This window comes from Oncorhynchus keta, chromosome 22 (genome assembly GCF_023373465.1).
Source record: "Oncorhynchus keta strain PuntledgeMale-10-30-2019 chromosome 22, Oket_V2, whole genome shotgun sequence".
NCBI lineage: Eukaryota > Metazoa > Chordata > Actinopteri > Salmoniformes > Salmonidae > Oncorhynchus > Oncorhynchus keta.
In genome coordinates, this window is record NC_068442.1 from 6,520,601 (window position 1) to 6,540,855 (window position 20,255).

At 41.2% G+C, this 20,255-nt stretch overlaps 1 protein-coding gene across 1 annotated transcript; it reads left to right on the forward strand.

Annotated features, from left to right (window-relative positions):
• The first annotated feature begins 13,477 nt into the window (after positions 1–13,477).
• Positions 13,478–18,253, forward strand: LOC118400967 (caveolin-2-like). Its single transcript, XM_035798027.2, has 3 exons — positions 13,478–13,723; positions 14,029–14,216; positions 17,624–18,253. Exons 1-3 carry the CDS (start codon positions 13,574–13,576, stop codon positions 17,772–17,774), a joined length of 489 nt encoding a protein of 162 aa, XP_035653920.1. The 5' UTR covers positions 13,478–13,573; the 3' UTR covers positions 17,775–18,253.
• The last annotated feature ends 2,002 nt before the right edge of the window (positions 18,254–20,255 follow it).

A 20,255-nucleotide genomic window follows, 5' to 3' on the forward strand; every position in this document is an offset into this window, starting at 1 on the left:
ATCTCGATCGGGGCTATGCAAGTCAGTTAAGAACAAATTCGTATTTTCAATGACGGCCTAGGAACAGTGGGTTAACTGCCTTGTTCAGGGGCAGAACGACAGATCTTCTTTTCTTTTTTTACCTTGTCAGCTCGGGGTCCAACGCTCTAGGAGTCTCCTTATGAATTTTCCACCTGTGTTACAAAGTGACCGCATCAAAGGCTCAGGCAGTGTGCTAGGCCTATACGAACACCCCTTTCTTCCTAACCTGCCCCCCCCCCCTCCTCTCATCTCATCTCATCATCCCTTCCTCTCTCCGTCACATCCACTTGAGACCAAAGACTTGACAGGGAGAGAGAGAAAGAGAGAGAGGGCAGAGGGGGGTCAAGAAATGAATACATAAATTAATTGAATGAATAAATGAATACATACCATACGAAACTTAACATATCATATAAATTGGAGTGTTCCCAATTTACATAAACTATGTTACATCTACCCCTGAGTCCAGGTTGAACATACACCTGAAAAAAAACACATGGGTTTTGGACATGTGTGAACAAATTATGTGAAAAAGTCAGACATGTGTCTTTCAGATGTGTGAGGTTTCACATGTAAATTTTTCACGTTTTTCCCTTCTGTGAGGAAATATATTCCCTGCATCTTTAATTATTTTCACCATTTCCGGCTACATCTGGTCTGCCATCCAGGGACAGACCCTGCTTAGCTTCAGAGGAAAACCAGCAGTGGGATGCAGGGTGCCCTGTTGCTGGAATGAATGTGTCAAAGCTTGCAACTGGAAAAAATACAGAGAGTAGCGCAGCGGACGAACGCTCTGCATCAAAGTGCAAGAGGCGTCACTACAGTCACTGGTTCAAATGCAGGCTGAATCACATCTGGCCGTGATTGGGAGTCCCATAGGGCGGCACGCAATTGGCCCAGTGTCGTCCGGGTTTGGCTGGGGAAGGCCGTCATTGTAAATAAGAATTTGTTCTTAACTGACTTGCCTAGTTAAAATAAAAGTTTAAAAAATAACAACCAAAGATAGGGAAAGAGGCATGAATTTTATTTAATCGTATTTAATCGTTAATATTATTATTTTTGTTTGCAATACTAAGAATTTTGTTCTCGACTTCAGAAGTGTTGCTTGATACTACTGGAACAAAAGTATCTCACTCACTAGAGGATTGCACCATACAATTGTAAGGGATTTCTTCCATTGACGGAGAGGCGGACCAAAGCGCAGCGTGGTTATTTTGATTCATGTTTTAATAAATCACTTCACATGAACAAACTAACAAAAACAAGAAACGTGAAAACCCAAAACAGTCCTATCTGGTGCAAAACACAGAGACAGGAACAATCACCCACAAACACACAGTGAAACCCAGGCTACCTAAGTATGATTCTCAATCAGAGACAACTAATGACACCTTCCTCTGATTGAGAACCATACTAGGCCGAAACATAGAAATACCCCAAAACATAGAAAAACAAATATAGACTGCCCACCCAACTCACGCCCTGACCATACTAAATAAATACAAAACAAAGGAAATAAAGGTCAGAACGTGACAACGATAAAATAACACTGTTTCTTTAAAGGTGTTTAAAGCAACAATACTTGAGCCAGGGGAGGGAGGTACATCTAAACTATGTGGAATTATTTCAAGAAGATCATACCAAGGAATAATTTATTTTTAAGTATGCTCAATTTTATACACCTGTCAGCAACTGTTGTGACTGAAATAGCGGAGTCCACTAATTTGAAGGTGTGTACACATACTTTTGAATACATAGTGTATCTCTAGCTTAAACTGACAGATTTTTATGGGGATTTTTTTATTATGCCAATTTGATTTCCATAGACTACGCTGTGGATGCAAGGACTGAATATAGCAAAATTATAGTTTTAACAAGGTGCAACAATTTAACTCTGCTCATGAGGAAAAATGTGTTATATTCTTCAAGAATCAGTGGGTACATATGATTAATGTATAAGTAATTTCAATGTGATCCATTAACCTGCCCGTAAAATGTTTATTCTAGCCAGTTTGGTGGTCCTTCTGTAGCACAGTTGGTAGAGCATGGCGCTTGTAACGCCAGGGTAGTGGGTTCGATTCCCGGGACCACCCATACGTAGAATGTATGCACACATGACTGTAAGTTGCTTTGGATAAAAGCGTCTGCTAAATGGCATATATTATTATTATTATTATATAGTTTCCTACGAATGTCCCACATTTGTACTTTTTGGATGTGGTCATCCTAATTCCACCGGTGGAAACATTGCTACTGCAGCATGTTAACACCATATTTTCATATGTTTGTAGAGTAACATTATTTCACCCCAACGTGAACTTCTGTATGTGAAGGTTGGATTCTCACACGTGGAGTGTTCTTGCATGTGAAACTGCAAATATTATTTTCTCATTCACATGTGGAATTGCAAGTTCACAAGTGAAAAACAATCACATGTAAAACATATCATTTGCAGTTTTACACGTGAAAAACATCCACATGTGGAATTGCAAGTTCAAGTGTGAAAAACAATCACTTGTGGGAGTTTTTCACATATGTGATTTTTCAATTCCACATGTGAAAGTGAGATTCACTTGTGAGCTGAAAATGTTATTCTCCTCACCTGTGAAAAGTTGGTGTTAACATGTGAACTGTTCATTTAATACATGTGAAAATATGGTTTTACATGTGAAACGTAAGCTTAACATGTAAAAACAGCTGTTTTACATGTGAAAATGCAATTTCACATGTGTAACTGAAAATATGACGTGCTTTTTTATAAGGGTGGCCACAATGATTTATCTCTCTGTAGATGCTGTGTGTGTATCCGTGGGAGATGGCTTGGCAGGAGTGGCCAAGGTGTGTTTCAACGCTTTGAACAGTGGCGTTATAAGGGTAATATCCACGGCCTCAAATGAAGAGATTCCACTCGACAGGTTTACATCTTTTTGTGACTAGGAGAAACAGACTATGTTCTCTCCTGCCAGAGATATCCCCGTTGAGGCAATAGGCAAGTTAGCTTGTTGCCTCACTCAGCGTTGAGTGTAATTCAGTATGCATCTTTCAAATTAAAATAATGATGGAGTGGAATTGAAGCAGAATCTTTGTCAATCCAATAATTACACAGAGTATGTCTGTTCTACACTTCAATGTGGCAACACACTGACTCATAGGCCCTGTTATGCTTTAGTTGAGCTCCTTCTCTCTATCGAAAGGCCTTATTTTAACGGGAGCCGGTCTGTGCCAGAAAGCCACACTCATTATTACTGGAAAAAATGTTTAATGAGTCAGTCCCAGGAAGTTAGAGAGGGAACATAAAATGGTCGTCTGGCGTGCCACGGTGCCAGACTAGGAGCTAGGAGCTAGGAGCCAGGAGCCAGGAGCTAGGAGCTAGGAGCTATCCCACCTCGCCAGGCCCGCTCTGCTGCCAACCATGCAGAGAACTACTGGAATACTGCAGACTGTTAACATACTGTATGTAAACACACACACACACACACACACACACTCAAACAACCACACCAACATGTCATGAAAATACACAAGCAAGGCCACCCTGGTAGCTGTACCCCACTATGTAAATGACCATCCGCAAACATGCATGCATACATGTACATGAACAAGACTACACACAGAATGAACACAAATAAACATACCCTTAAATACACACACACTCATAAATAGTACATGAACATAAGCAAACATACAATCAAGCACACACACACACTCGAGCACACACACGCTCAAGCACACACAGATAGAGAGAGAGACACACACATCTCAGACAGATAAAAACTGTAACTCAAAGTTCAAGTGCAGTGGTGCTAGTATGCACTCTCTCCTCCATAGATGGAATGGAAACTAGTAGCGGTATGTGACAAAAGCCCTAGGCGTTTCCCATAATCACGCGAGGGATCCCTCTGCTCTATACTCAGGTGAAGGTCATCACAGAGTGGAACTATGTGGTTTGCATCACAAATGGCACCCTATTCCCTATTTAGTGCACTATTTTTGACCAGATAAATTGTACACTATACTGGGAATATGGTGCCATTTGAGACACGCCATGGGAGATACGGTCCTCTCCTCTGGGCTCCGTCTCAATCCAACAGGATGTACCCCATCCAGAGTGAGTGCTCTGATATCATTGTTCCCCATTCCCCCTGTCCCCTAACAAGCAAACACACATTTGTTCCTCATTAAGCCAGAGGAAGCCCTCAACACCGTTCCAGACGTTCCACATAAGGACACTGGTCCTCTAGGGACCACTGGAAGTCCTGGAATGTGGTGGCTTGGTAAATTAATTGAGCATTCACGGAAAGGAGCACCAAAATATAATGCAAGCCACAGGAAGGTCAGCGATGATGCTTGTTGTGGAGCCTTACGGAGATCGTCATCCCAGGCATTCATCTGTTGGTCACTAATATGTCTATGGAATAATATGCATGGGAAAACAATCGTTGGGATGTTGTTAGTAGCAGGTGTATGACCACTTAGGTGTATGAAAAACAATGACCACATATCTTGTCACTTAGGACTATAGCTTCAGGGACAGGGTTTGTTGTTAGACCATGTTTGTCTATTTGGTTGGTCACAGGACCTTTTTAAACGTACAAATATAGGTTTGGACAAGAGATATTGATTGCCTTGTCGAAACACTTTTATCATGATGGCACTAGTGCATGGAGACTGCAGGGTGCATATTTGAAAATGCAAATATGTGAACATGCAGTCTTACAGGTTTCAGTTGTTCTCTGAAAGCCTGCCTGCTAGCCTGCTTTGATTTTGGCATCATGGCTATCAATTGCTATCCAATGGATATCAATGGCCAACCATTGACTGTCCAATGCTACCACTGTGAAATGATCACCAAGCAGAGGGACACAGTGCTAGACTGAGTGCATACGGAACAGGGATGGATGCTGAGTGTTAATATTAAAAAGGTACTAAAAAAGTGATGGGATATCAGTCCTTGCCTGATACAGGTAACCCTCATTGAGTCTTGTATTAATCCAGGTCCTTGTTCGAGGCATAGACCAACTGGCACTGTTCTAAACAATATTGTATCTATACCATTTCAAGCCAACTCCATGGCTATTTCATATTCAAGGTTACCTACTGATCATAGCATGTGTGTGTTAGAGACTCCGTTGGACCTGAAATCCCACAGCTATGGCCTTGGACTGATTCATGTAAATGTCCGAAGTTTGATTTCGAAAATGGATCTCATTGTAATTCTGGCTTCTCAAACTAATGCAGACATTTTGATAATTACTGAGACATGGTTGAAAAAATCTGTGCCAGACTGATGTGTCTCTAAATAGATATATTTTTTATAGATCTGACAGAGCTGGCAGAGGTGGGGGTGTCTCCATATTCATATTCATAAAGAACAACTTGAATGTTGCTCTTACCAGCTCTGTCCCCAAGCCATTTGAATGTCTTGTCCTAAATGTGGGCCTTGGTAATAATGCCCAACTAATGTTAGTGGGAGTTTATCTCCCTTGCTCTTGGGAAATTGTCTGACTTGCTAACTATACTAAATCTGAATTATTAATACTGGTTGATCTTAACCTGGATTTAGTTGCCAGTATCAGATAGAATGATTGATATTTGTGCTAAGCAAAATTTTACTCAACTGATAACTAAACCAGCCCGTAATAACTTAAAACACCCTGAAAACTCTACTCTTTCGGATATCATTCTGACAAACGCCCCTCATAAGCATACAGCCTTGCTCAGTGACCATTGTTCCATTGCCCGCATTAGCGATACTAAGCTACCAAAATTGTGTCCACACATTATTTACAAAGATACATTTTAGAACTTTCAATGAACAACATGTCCTGTGTGACCTGGGGTTATGATTGAGATGGTGTGTCCTCTATCACTATCTCGGATGAGGCCTCTAATGTTTTACCTCTCTGTTTAACTTTGTTGCAGATAAGTATGCTCCATATAATATAATAAGGGTAAAGGACAGATCTAACCCATGTTTCGTGCATTAATTGTCTGAAAGATTTCATGAAAGAACGTTAGCTTGGACTAAGACTAGAGTGACTGATTCTACCTCTGACTAGCAGTCCTTCAGACTTTGGTTAGAAAAGCAAAGTCAACACATTTCTTGAATTGCAACAGCAAGAAGCAGATTGTACAGCCAACTTTTCTGCCAGTTCTTGGCTGTGGGGATACCATTTATCAGAATGCAGCAGCCGCTACTTTTAAACCTTTGGATGCAGTCTACCATAGTGCCCTTCCTTCGCTTTATCTTTTTATTTTACCCCTTTTCTCCCCAATTTCATGGTATCCAATTGTTGTAGTAGCTACTATCTTGTCTCATCACTACAACTCCCGTATGGGCTCGGGAGAGACGAAGGTTGAAAGTCATGCGTCCTCCGATACACAACCCAACATATAAATCAACCTGTAAATAATGTGTGAGCTTAGCTATTCTCTGCTTGAGATGACAGATCCCCATAAGGCCAGTAAATCCAATCATAGTGTAGGCCTATGGCTGTATTGGTGATGCATACCATATGATAAGTTGCTAAATGGATTCAGATAGCTGATATACTGAGACAGAGTGACAATCAAATAAAACAGATTGGAGATCGTATAACTAGACAAAAAGGAAATGTTCGTTTGAGAATACAACACAGACACACAGAAATATTAGAGGCAGAGCAAAACTCTGCCCTCTTAATTGCAGGATTGTTATATGTGATTAATCAACACTGACACTAGTTAATTTTGAATAAGAGTTTATCAATTAAATCAAGTTCAAACACCACTTCAAAGAATCAAAACGGCATCACTACAAAATGTTAAAATAAGTTAACTCGTATGTAAAAGAACAATAGACATCTTAGTCTAAACACTATTAGGTAATTGAGTAGTAACAAGTAGGCTATTAGTAGGCATCATTTCAGGTGCACAAAAAAACCTCCATATCAGCAGTGGCCAACCTTGCTCCACTGATCCCCTGATCTACTGGCTGAGCTGTTCCAGTTAGCATTGTATACAAAAAATACCGCTGGTATACACAGTTGCTTTGTGAGAAGGTGTTAAAGTTCACACTTAACCAGTGTTATGTAAATTCAAGTTGTACCAGTGGCCTGGCTTTGATCCCAAATGAGAGCCCGTCCACCGGAGCCATGGCCCAGTGAGACACAGGTGCCGGCCCGTGTACATGGAAAGAGAAGAGTCTGAGCCTTTTGGGTTAAACACTGGGGTGTAAAATGCTCTATTAGTTTCTTGTGACCTGTCTCTTCAGATGCAAACAGTTAACTGCTTATCATATCTGAGGACAGAAAACATCAAAAGAAACAGGCTTCATTATACAAAAATTAGGCAGCACTGAATATTATGTTGCTGTTATCTCTCTGTCCTCAACGTTTTCCCCTCTAGGGACTGGAACTGGATAATATTTTCATAATGTCCTCCCACAAAATTGCCTGTCCTATCCAGTAGCTAGCCAAGGTAGCCGATTGTGCAGATCTAGCACCCATGCAACAATGTCTGTCTAGCCTATCCAGTAGCCTACACTCTCCCTTTACTGGCAGATGGAACTGCAATTTCACCCTCTTCCATGGCTGTTATCTACAAATGCATTTGCAGACGGTGTTTTAAATGTACAATTATAATTTCAAGATAGCTAGCTATTAGAAAGTTAGCTAGCTGTTGACATGTAATTCACTTAGCTAAACAGTGTGTACATTTAGCTAGCTAGCTAGCAGCTCAGTTGAGTTAGCCTACAAAACGGCCTACCGGTACTGTAATACATCATTTTTAAACACTTCCTTAATGTATTTACTTAGTTGAATAGGTTTTCCCACTGACTCCTTTTTTTGGGGTCCTTACAAAAATACTATGCCATCTTCAAGACTTTTCCAGTGATAGCAAAGCGCAGACAACAGCCTTGTGGCGAATGGAGACAATGCCCATAGTGTGTTTGTCACCAGAGCAGTTTAGAGCGTGTTGTGACGTTTGACTTTACAAGCGTAATCCACTTTCAGGAGGTAGGTCAATGCGAGACTAATACGAGTATACACAATGTTATGCAACCAGCCCTCACCACATTATCACTGGCTGGCCACCCCCCATCCTACCCCAGCCAACCCTACATTACCATTTCCTAGTCAACCAGCCAAGCCCGGCCTCCCTTGTTGAATGCTTGGCTGTCAGAAAAGCCCTGTGTGTTTAAGCCTGGGGATTGTGGGTTTGTATGGTTCCACCACTCTGGGGGCAGGACCCCTCTCTGTTCTCCCTGCTGACTGGATTCCTGCCTTGCTGTCACAAACACACTCAAAACGAACACACACACTGCCCTATAAAGCAGAGTTGTGCTCAATTCAGAAATGAATTGAGAATGCATTGTAAATTCAATTCAATTCTTGAAATGAAATAGTAAAATTGAATTTAGATTTTTTTTTATTAAAGGAAATATACTTTAATTTGAAATTAAAATGCCTCTTCTTTTCTATATTAGGTATGTTCTATATAAATATGCATATTTTAGACTACATAAAATGTCAAACGTTTCCAGAATGCATTAGTTTAACCCTCAAGTTGACCCTAAAGCCTTCAAAAAGAAGCCAAAAAAATGAAATGGTTGGTGGGAATATAATTGGCTATTCTAAGCACTAAGGTTAAAATAGTATATGAACATTGTTTACAGAGAAATGTGATATATTCTTTGTATGGCCAATATACCACAGCTAAGGGCTGTATCCTGGTGTCATTGCGTCGTCCCTAAGCACAGCCCTAAGCCGTGGTATATTGGCCATATACCACACGTGCCTTAAATTCAAATTCTAGTTTCCTGTGGAGTGTGGCCTATTCAATTTGAATTTGAACTCATGAGTTGAATGGGAGTCAATTCCAAAATTCTGAATTGAGCACAACCCTGATAGAAATGCTCCTGTTGTTTAAATTACTTCCACTTTAAAGACAAGGACAAGAAACTGGACTTCATCAACAAATGAGATTCAAAGCGGTGGACAAAAGAGTTGATGGTCACACAAACACATACACACATATGCATACATGCACGCAGGCAAGCAAACACACGTGCGTGTGGTATATATACAGTGCCTACTTTTTTCACATTTTGTTACGTTACAGCCTAATTCTAAAATGGATCAAATAACTGTTCAAAATTAGCAATCTACACACAAAACCACAAAATGACAAATCAAAAACAGGTTTTTAGAAATGTTTGCAAATGTATAAAAATACATTTAAAAATACCTTATTTACATAAGTATTCAGACACTTTGCTATGAGACTCGAAATTGAGCTCAGGTGCATCCTGTTTCCATTGATCATCCTTGAGACGTTTATACATCTTGATTGGAGTCCACCTGTGGTAAATTCAATTAATTGGACATGATTTGGAAAGGCACACACCTGTCTATGTAAGGTCTCACAATTGGCAGTGTATGTCAGAGCAAAAATCAAGCCATTACACCGAAGGGATTGTCCGTAGTGCTCCTAGACAGGATTGTGTCGAGGCACAGATCTGGGGAAATGTACCAAAAAATGTATGCAGAATTAAAGGTCCCCAAGAACACAGCGGCCTCCATTGTTCTTAAATGGAAGAAGTTGGGAACCACCAAGGCACTTCCTAGAGCTGGCTGCCCAGCCAAACTGAGCAATCGGCGGAGAAAAGCCTTGGTGGGGGAGGTGACCAAGAACCCGATGGTCAGTCTGACAGAGCTCTAGAGTTCCTTTGCGGAGATGGGAGAACCTTCCAGAAGCACTGCACCAAACAGGCATTTATGGTAGAGTGGCCAGACAGAAGCCACTCCTCAGTAAAAGACACAGAACTGACAGTTAGAGTTTGCCAAAAGGCACATAAACACTCTCAGACTATGAGAAACAATATTCTCTGGTCTGATGAAACCAATATTTAACTCTTTGGCCTGAATGCCAAGCATCACTTCTAGAAGAAACCTGGCACCATCCCTACGGTGAAGCATGGCGGTGGCAGCATCATGCTGTGGGGATGTTTTTCAGAAGCAGGGACTGGGAGAATAGTCAGGATCGATGGAAAGATGAACGGAGCAAAGTGCACAGAGATCCTTAATGAAAATCTGTTCCAGAGTGCTCAGGACTTCAGACTGAGGTCGAAGGTTCACCTTCCAACAGGACAATGACTCTAAGCACACAGCCAAGACAATACAGGTGTGGCTTTGGGACAAGTCTCTGAATATCCTTGAGTGGCCCAGCCAGAGCCCGGACTTGAACCCGATCAAACATATCTGGAGAGACCGGAAAATAGCTGTGCAGTGACTCTCCCCATCCAACCTGACAGAACTTTAGAGGATCTACAGATGGGAGGAACTCTCCAAATACAGGTGTGCCAAGCTTGTAGTGTCATAACCAAGAAGACTTGAGGCTGTAATCACAGACAAATGTGCTTCAACAAAGTACTGAGTAAAGGGTCTGAATGCTTATGTAAATGTGATATTTCCAGGGGCTGGGGTGTTTTATGAACTTGCACAATTTTCTAATAACCTGCTTTTGCTTTGTCATTATGGGGTATTGATGAGGGGGAAAAAACAATTTATAAATTTTAGAAAATTGCTGTAACCTAACAAATGTGGAAAATGTCAAGAGATCGGAAAACATTCCGAAGGGGGTTAGTGTGAGAATAATCCCAACAATGGAAAAATATATCTATATTCTGTGCATGTACAGTTGAAGTCGGAAGTTTACATACACTTAGGTTGGAGTCATTAAAACTAATTTTTAGACCTTTCCACAAATTATTGTTAACAAACTATACTTTTGGCAAGTTGGTTAGGACATCTACTTTGTGCATGACACAAGTAAGTTTCCAACAGTTGTTTACAGAAATTATTTCACTGTATCACAATTCCAGTGGGTCAGAAGTTTACATACACTAAGTGGACTGTGTCTTTAAACAGCTTGGAAAATTCCAGAAAATTATTTCATTGTTTTAGAAGCTTGTTATAGGCTAATTGACATCATTTTAGTCAATTAGAGGTGTACCTGTGGATGTATTTCAAGGACTACCTTCAAACTCAGTGCCTCTTTGCTTGACATCATGAGAAAATCAAAATAAATCAGTCAAGACCTCAGAAAAAAAAATTGCAGACCTCCACAAGTCTGTCCACCCCACATAGCCTGGTTCCTCTCTAGGTTTCTTCCTAGGTTTTGGCCTTTCTAGGGAGTTTTTCCTAGCCACCATGCTTCTACATCTGCATTGCTTGCTGTTTGGGGTTTTAGGCTGGGTTTCTGTACAGCACTTTGAGATATCAGCTGATGTACGAAGGGCTATATAAAGACATTTGATTTGATTTGATTTGTTTTGAAGTCTGGTTCATCCTTTGGAGCAATTTCCAAACGCCTGAATGTACCATGTTCATCTGTACAAACAATAGTACGCATGTATAAACACCTTGGGACCACGCATCCATCATACCACTCAGGAAGGAGATGCATTCTGTCTCCTAGAGATGAAAGTACTTTGGTGCGAAAAGTGCAAATCAAACCCTGAACAAAAGCAAAGGACCTTGTGAAGCTTCTGGAGGAAATAGGTACAAAAGTATCTATATCCACAGTAAAATGAGTCCTATATCAACATAACCTGAAAGGCCGCTCAGCAAGGAATAAGCCACTGCTCCAAAACCACCATAAAAAAGCCAGACTACGGTTTGCAACTGCACATGGGTACAGAGATCACACTTTTTGGAGAACGTTCCTCTGGTCTGATGAAACAAAAATAGAACTGTTTGTCCATAATGACCATTGTTATGTTTGGAGGAAAAAGGGGAGGCTTGCAAGCCGAAGAACACCATCCCAACCGTGAAGCACGGCGGTGGCAGCATCATGTTGTGGGGGTGGTTTGCTGCAGGAGGGACTGGTGCACTTCACAAAATAGATGGCATCATGAGGACGGGAAAATTAACTGGATATATTGAAGCAACATCTCAAGACATTAGTCAGGAAGTTAAAGCTTGGTCGCAAATGGGTCTTCCAAATGGACAATGACCCCAAGCATACTTCCAAAGTTGTGGCAAAATGGCTTAAGGACAACAAAGTCAAGGTATTGGAGTGGCCATCACAAAGCCCTGACCTCAAACCTAAAGAACATTCTTGGGCAGAACTGAAAAAGTGTGTGCGAGCAAGGAGGCCAACAAATATGACTCTGACACCAGGTCTGTCAGGAGGAATGGGTCAAAATTCACCAAACTTATTATGGGAAGCTTGTGGAAGGCTCGCCAAGACATTTGACCCAAGTTAAACAATTTAAAGGCATTGCTACCAAAATACTAATTGAGTATATGTAAACTTCTGATCCACTGGGAATGCGATGAAAGAAATAAAAGCTGAAATAAATCATTCTCTCTATTATTATTCTGACATTTCACATTCTTAAAATAAAGTGGTGATCCTAACTGACCGAAGACAGGGAATTTTAACTCGGATTAAATGTCAGGAATTGTGAAAAACTGAGTTTAAATGTATTTGGCTGAGGTGTATGTAATCTTCCAACTTCAACTGTATATCCTGGCTTCAAAGAAGGTTGGTGGCACCTTAATTGCGGGGAACGGCTCGTGGTAATAACTGGAATGGATTTGTAATAAACACATAGTTGAGGTTTTCAATGCCATTCCATTTGGTGCGTTCCTGACATCATTATGAGCCGTTCTCCCCTCAGAAGCCTCCTGTGCCTGGCTCTAAAATTGCTCCCAAGTATGTTCACTATCGGCAGAAGGATAGGTCACTGAATTCAGTAAATACGTGCAATAAATCTGCAAGAACCTCTTGAAGACATGCACAAAATGCACTCAATGTTCCTTTACACGCATACATGCACACACACACGTTTCCCAAACCCACATACACATCCCTCTAATTTCATCCTCCTCGCTCTCCTCCACATCCCTTTTAATTGGAGATTGTGATAGTGGAGGAGGAGGAAAAAGAGAGGAAGTGAAGGAAGGAGACTAATGTTATCAAACAGACTACTGTCATGATTGTGATGAGGCCTTTTGTGACTTGGCACTCAGACACCTCACGATTATCTGAATGGTGAGTGGTGCATGAACAGGTCTTGTGGTGGCAGGTAGCCTAGTGGTTATTAAAAGTGTTGGGCCAGTCCCTGATTCAAATCCCCAAGCTAAAAATCTGTCATGTCCTTGAGCAAGGAAGTTAACCCAAATTACACCTGTAAATGCTCTCTGGATAAGAGCATCTGCTAAATGACTAAAATGTATAAAAATATGACTAGTGTGTATAGCCTATACAAATGTTAAGATATAAATACATAATGTCCAATGGTTAACTAACGTCAATTACTATTTTGCCATATATAGCCGCGTTCAGATTATTTGATCAATCTGACGAATTCGTCAACAAATATATTTGTTCAAACAGTGCAAGTAGCATGGGGACGTGACTTTGCTTGTTGTGTCTACACTACGTTGCGCCGCTTTCCGCACCAGGCGTGGGTCCGTTTCATGCGCGCAGGCACAGACACAAATGCAGAGAGCGCCACCAACGAGAGCTCTCCGCTGCCCACCGCGCCGTCTGTGAAGTGAAAATGGGTATCGAAAAGGAGAATTACGAGACGAGTATTATCATGGACGAGGACGAGTTCAACAGATCAATAGAACCGATTTTGTCGAAAAAAGACAAAGTTTACGCCGCGATCCCAGACCGAGATCCCAATGACATAAATGCGCACTTAAAGGTAAACTACTGTATCAGTGTATCAGCGCACCGTGCGCTCCGGTTTTCACAAAGTTAACTCCAGTGGACGGAACTGTAGATCAATACTTTCGTTGTTGTAGTTTTACCATATGTAATAAACTAATCATAAGCAAAAAAAAATATGAATGCACAATAAATGCAAATGTCATGCGCCATTGCCTGTGTGTTTAGTTTCCATATTGGCTGTAAACTCCTGCTAATATGTTTGTTTGGACAGAATAGGACAAATGGGTATGTGAGTGAGTCCATGACTGATTCCTGACAAGTGCTTGTTTCCTTCCCCAGGTTGGTTTTGACGATGTGATCGCAGAGCCCAGTTCCAGCCACAGCTTCGACAGAGTATGGATAGGAAGTCACGCCGTCTTCGAACTGTTCAAATATGTATTCTACCGAATACTGACCAGCATCCTCGCCGTTCCCATGGCATTTATCATCGGGATAGTCTTCGGGGTCCTCAGCTGTATTCATATTTGGTAGGAACACAACACATGCTATCTTGTTGTTTCAGAGCTTGGCCCAGGGCCACATTTTCCATTGACTGCTCTGCTGCCTATTTGTTTTGACCCATAGTAGACAGTTTGCACAAAAAGACCAGTAGGCATACTGACTTATATATTCATACAATTAATGTCATATGTAGGCTACAACTATGAATGTGTTGTCATTTTTTTTACTTTATTTGGGCAATTAAGTCACAGCTTTTCCATACATAGGCCTATGTTCCATTATGTGCTGTATGCATGCCAGTGGACACAGTGGTTAGTTTGAAGGAAAACCATGCGACTCCTGACATTCACAAATTCCGCCTAAGAGTCAATTAGATAAGGGGCTGCTTGCTAAAACAACACCAGATCTGTGCCCAAGTGAGGCACTTTATGGAAAGTTGGGAGGAATGCAGTGTTCAGCTGGTAACGGAAAAAAGCCCCCATAACCCCTGCCAGATAGCTGGCATTCTATTCTGCCTTGCAGCACTGTAGGCCTGTTTTTAGAGAAGAGTGGGACATTCCACTAGAATAGATAGGCTACAGATTGCTTGTGGGCATGTTTTGTGGGCATGTCACAAAGTAACTCTAATATGACCTTTAGTACAGATTATGGTCTAGTTTCCCCATGTCTCAATGTCTCAGTCTCTCCGAAGAATAGATTTTGCCAAAAGTCAATGGTTGGATCTCAAATGGCACCCTGTTCCTTACAGAGTGCACTACTTTTGACCACTGCCCATAGGGCTTTAATAATGTTGACATATTGTATATATGTTGACATACTGTATTATGTATATACTGTATATATTTCATATGTATGTATATACTGTATATACTGTATTCTGGTCAAGGCCATACAATTCTTCAGATATGCTACCTATTCTATCCATAAACTGTCAATATTTTCTATACATCCCATCACACACACACACACACACACACACACACACACACACACACACACACATATTTGATAGGTTACAGCCTTATTCTAAAATGTCCTTATCAATCTTCACACGATACCCCATAATGACAAAGAAAAAACAGTTTTTTAGAAATATTAACAAATGTATTAAAAATAAAAACTGAAATATCACATTTACATTTGTATTCAGACCCTTTACTCAGTACTTTGTTGAAGCATCTTTGGCAGCGATTACAGCCTTGTGTTGTCTTGGGTATGACGCTACAAGCTTGGCACACCTGTATTTGGGGAGTTTCTCCCATTCTTCTCTGCAGATCATCTCAAGCTCTGTCAGGTCTGCACAGCTATTTTCAGGTCTTTCCAGAGATGTTCGATCAGGTTCAAGTCCGGGCTCTGGCTGGGCCAGAACAAGGACATTCAGAGACTTGTCCAGAAGCCACTCCTGCATTGTCTTGGCTGTATGCTTAGGGTCGGGTCGTTGTCCTATTGGAAGGTGAACCTCTGCCCCAGTCTGAGGTCCTGAGTGCTCTGGAGCGGGTTTTCATCAAGGTTTTCTCTGTACGTTGCTCCGTTAATCTTTCCCTCTGTCCTGACTAGTCTCCCAGTCCCTGCCTCTGAACATCATCCCCACAGCATGATGCTGCCACAGCCATGCTTCGCCGTAGGGATGGTGCCAGGTTTCCTCCAGATGTGATGCTTAGCATTCAATCTTGGTATCATCAAACCAGAGAATGTTGTTTCTCATGGTCTGAGAATCCTTTAGGTGCATTTTAGCTAACTCCAAGCGGGCAGTCATGTGTCTTTTACTGAAGAGTGGCTTCTGTCTGGCCATTCTACCATAAAGGCCTGATAGGTGGAGTTCTGCAGAGATGGGAGAACCTCCCAGAAGGACAACCATCTCCACAGAGGAAGTCTGGAGCTCTGTCAGAGTGACCATCGGGTTGTTGGGCACCTCTCTGGCCAAGGCCCTTTTCCTCCATTGCTCAGTTTGGCTGGCGGGGCCACTTCCAGGAAGCGTCTTGGTGGTTCCGAACTTTTTCCATTTAAGAATGATGGACGCCACTGTGTTCTTGGGGACCTTCAATGCTGCAGAAATGTTTTTGGTACCCTTCCCAAGATCTGTGACTCAACACAATCCTGTTTCAGAGTTCTACTTATGTAAACCAGGTGTGCAGGGAACAAGACAAAACAAATGGAACAATGTCAAATGGAGCGGCAATGGCTAGAAGGCCGGTGACGTCGACCACCGAACACCACCCGAACAAGGAGGTATGCCGACTTTGGCGGAAGTCGTGACATTTTAATTACATTTGCTAAAAATTCTAAAAACCTGTTTTCACTTTGTCATTATACGGTATTGTGTGTAGATTGATGAGGAAATGTTTTTATTTAACCCATCAAGGTAATATTATTTAATCCATTTTAGAATAAGGCTATAACACAACAAAATGTGGAAAAAGTCAAGGGGTCTTGAATACTTTCCAAATACACTCTTATACTCTGGACTTTGCTTGTTCTAAAGTTTTTCGATTTCTTAATTCCATTCTTTTACTTTTTAGATTTGTGTGCATTGTTGTGTATTGTTAGATACTACTGCACTGTTGGAGCTAGGAACACAAGCATTTTGCTACACACACGATAACATCTGCTAAATATGTGTATGCGACCAATAAAATGGGATTTGATTTGAAAAGTAGGGCTTTATATCGGGAATAGGGTGCCATTTGTGACGAGGAAGAGTCCGTCTGCAATGTCTGTCACAGCTTTTATGGAGGATGAGCAATTGAAATATGGCTTTGGTGACATAGCAGAGATCAGTAGAGGATGGAATGGGAACTATGAGAAACAGTTGACCCTGTGGCTGGGATGTGTCTGATAGATAGTGTCACAAGAGAAGAGGGCACTATAATAAAAACGCATTATGTAGCCGTATACAGTCAAATAGAAATACAACAATCACTAGATAGGTGCAGTGAAATGTGTTGTTTTACATTGGTCAGCAATAGTAGTGTGGCACCTCTGGAGCAAATTAGGGTTAAGTGCCTTGCACAAGAACACACAGACACATTTTTCACCTTGCTGTCGAAGGGTATTCAAACCCGTGACCTTTCGGTTACTGGTCCAATAGCTCTAAACGCTATGCTTCCTTCTGCCCTTAATACGTACTGCAGGCTCCAAGCATTCATAAAGTCTGCATTAACTGTTTATGCACATCCAAAATGGACAAAGTAAGAGGATCAAGAAGGCTGTGTTAGAATTCATGTTGCAAGGTACTCTGGACTCTGCAGCAAACGGAACTTGTTAGGAACACCTCATGCAACTGATATTACACACCAGCACAAGGCTAAATGTTCCCCGTAATGTAATATGTATGCAGGTAATACTTATGCCTACACATTCTGTGCATTTGAAGAATGCTGTGTGCGCGCGCGATGCAAAGTGAAACCTTTTTTTGTGGTCCTCCTCCTTCCAGGGTGTTGATGCCGGTGGTGCGGAGCTGTCTGATGGCCCTGCCCTCTGTCCAGGTGGTCTGGAGCAGCCTTACAGACATTTTTGTCACCCCCCTCTTCCACAGTATGGGCAGGTGTCTGTCCTCTGTCCACGTCAAGGCCATGGACATCTGATAGAGTCTTTCCTTCCCTGTTATGGGGGTTAAGAAATTAAAGGACATCTTCACTTCTTTTTTTTCTTTTTTCTTTTTTTTACCTATGTCTAAGTGGAAAAACAAGTAAATAATTTGAGGTAAACTCTTAAAAAAGTGAAGATGTCATTGACCTATGTTTGCGTTGAAATATATAAGCTGTTTATAAACGACACACCGTGTGGTGGAATTATGGTAGAGCATATAAGTGCAACTGATAAGTTACGAGCGCTCATAAAGGGTGATTGGGGTCAACTTCCCTTTGACAACGCCACAGCACCATCTGAGTAATAAGATGATCCAACATGATCATTTATGTCATTTGGGAATTTCAAGATTCTCATGATAAGTCGTAATGTCCACTGTTCATAGAAGTGGTTATGTGGCATTTCTAAGCAGTTTTGATGTATTCTGCCAAAAGGACAATTGTTCAGTTGTGACCAAAATAAATGATTATCATTCCATTATTGTGATGCTAAAAATAACTGTTTTAATCATAAAGGATCAGATCAGGGCCAAACAGTATATTGGCCAGTTAGGCATCACACCATTCCTGGCATCAGACATGTAACGTCTGTGTAGTTTCTGCTGTTTATGTGTTGTGGATATACAGTAGAGGATTCAGATGGGATTTGAATGAATGAATTTGTTTTCTGTAAGAGAGTGTACACTGATCCTAGATGCTGAGATGCAGCTTATACTTCTGCAGCCTTATTTTGCTGCTGCTGTGTTAATCTCGCAGTGCTTTGGATACATTTTGGACATTTGCTTGTACACAAAGACAACCTACCTAGTAAAGACCTAAGACAGTTGTATATATTTTGAACAGAAGCTAATATAATAAACAAAAGGGTGGGTTGTCGGAGTATTGGCTTTCTAACTAATTATTTATGCACAATTGCCATGTGTTCTTGACGGTCCATGTTTCTGTGAGTCGTGAAAAAACTGGACAGAACTTTTATGTTAAGTATCTAAGATGAGTTTTACTACTCTGGTTTATTCTATACAGTCAGGTACATGGTCGTAGGCCTAGGTGCTGCTGAGCTTTCTATAAGCCGTAGAGCAACTAGCTTGCTTTATTCTTTGATGTCTGAACCCAAATGTGGAGAGAATCTCGCAGATAGTGCCACCAGTTCTTCACAATTTATCGTATAATACATCACACAAAACCTTGGCTTCATCCAAAATGGCACCCTATTCCCTAAAAAGTAGTGGGCTGCATAGGGTATGGGGTGTCATTTCAGAGGCACCCTTGTGCTTTGTTTTAATGGACAACCAAACGCAGCGATTCTGTCAGTAACTTCTAATCGTTTGGCTAAGCTAGGCAGTTGACAGCCTGCCAGCCAATAGACCATGTCTGTACTTGGCTGAGTTATCTCTTCAGTGCTTGGAGGTGTGATTGTGCAATAGAGCACACAGGTGTGGAATTATTATTTTTTTATGGAGCAAAAATGGTAAATGGCCTGATGTGATTCTAATTGAGCTCAACAAACGAGACTTATTCTTTGATTTGTAAAAAAGTACCAAAAGTGTTCCTTTTCTGCATCAAATAAAGATAATTATTTGTAAAAAATGTTCTGAGTATTGCTGCGTGTCTCTCTGTCACAGAAAATTATGAGAACTGTGATAGGAGGGCGGGGATATGTTTCTCAGTTTCAGAGAGAAAAGTGAGAGAGAAAAGTTGTAAATCACTGAGCTGGTCTGATTGCATAAGACACTTTCCTATACAGAAAGAAGAACTGCCTCTGCCTGACCCGGTGGGTCTATTGCAACACGACCTAGGGCTCTGCTGATAATCTACAGCACAATACTGATTTGGTAGAATATGGAAGAATATTCCATACTGATAATAACCTATAGGGTTACAAAAATACAGCATTTTACTGACTTGGTGGAATGTAAGGAATATTCCATACTGATATTTACAGTTTGAAATTTACTGGGGTGGGGGGTTGGTCCAAAATAGGGGAGTCATACTTTTTTAAAAATTATTATTTGGGAGGGTTGTGTGGTTTTTTATTGGGTACAGTGGAGGATAGTGCACATTTCCCCAGGTTATTCTCCCTTTTGCAGGTTTTATGATATAATTCCGTCCATCCTAGCCAAATGTACTCTTCTGCTTACCCACGCCTCCCCTATCAAGGTGATTTGGTACTTCCCTTATGCATTACGCTTTTCTGCTCGCTTACTATACCACAGGTCAATGTAGTCTACCAGTCTAACAATCCATCTGCCCTCTATCTACAATTCATTGTGAAAATAGTGGTGGGTGGATCGTTTGTCCAGATCTGCAATAGGCTGACTAGCAATCATACCACACATAAAATCATTAAAGGTTGCAACTATTTTCAACATAGATCCACAATAACATAGAGGAATAGCTGATAGGCAGCATAGAGGTTACATGTGTCATTGTGCATGAAAGAACATTGAAGACATAAGACACACAGCTCAAATAGCTCCC

Excerpts from the sequence above, each read along its gene's own strand:
- LOC118400967 (XM_035798027.2), top strand. The coding sequence starts at position 13,574 with ATGGGTATCGAAAAGGAGAATTACGAGACGAGTATTATCATGGACGAG. Across the intron at positions 13,724-14,028 it reads ACATAAATGCGCACTTAAAG|GTTGGTTTTGACGATGTGAT; the intron begins GTAAACTACTGT and ends TTCCTTCCCCAG. Across the intron at positions 14,217-17,623 it reads CTCAGCTGTATTCATATTTG|GGTGTTGATGCCGGTGGTGC; the intron begins GTAGGAACACAA and ends TCCTCCTTCCAG.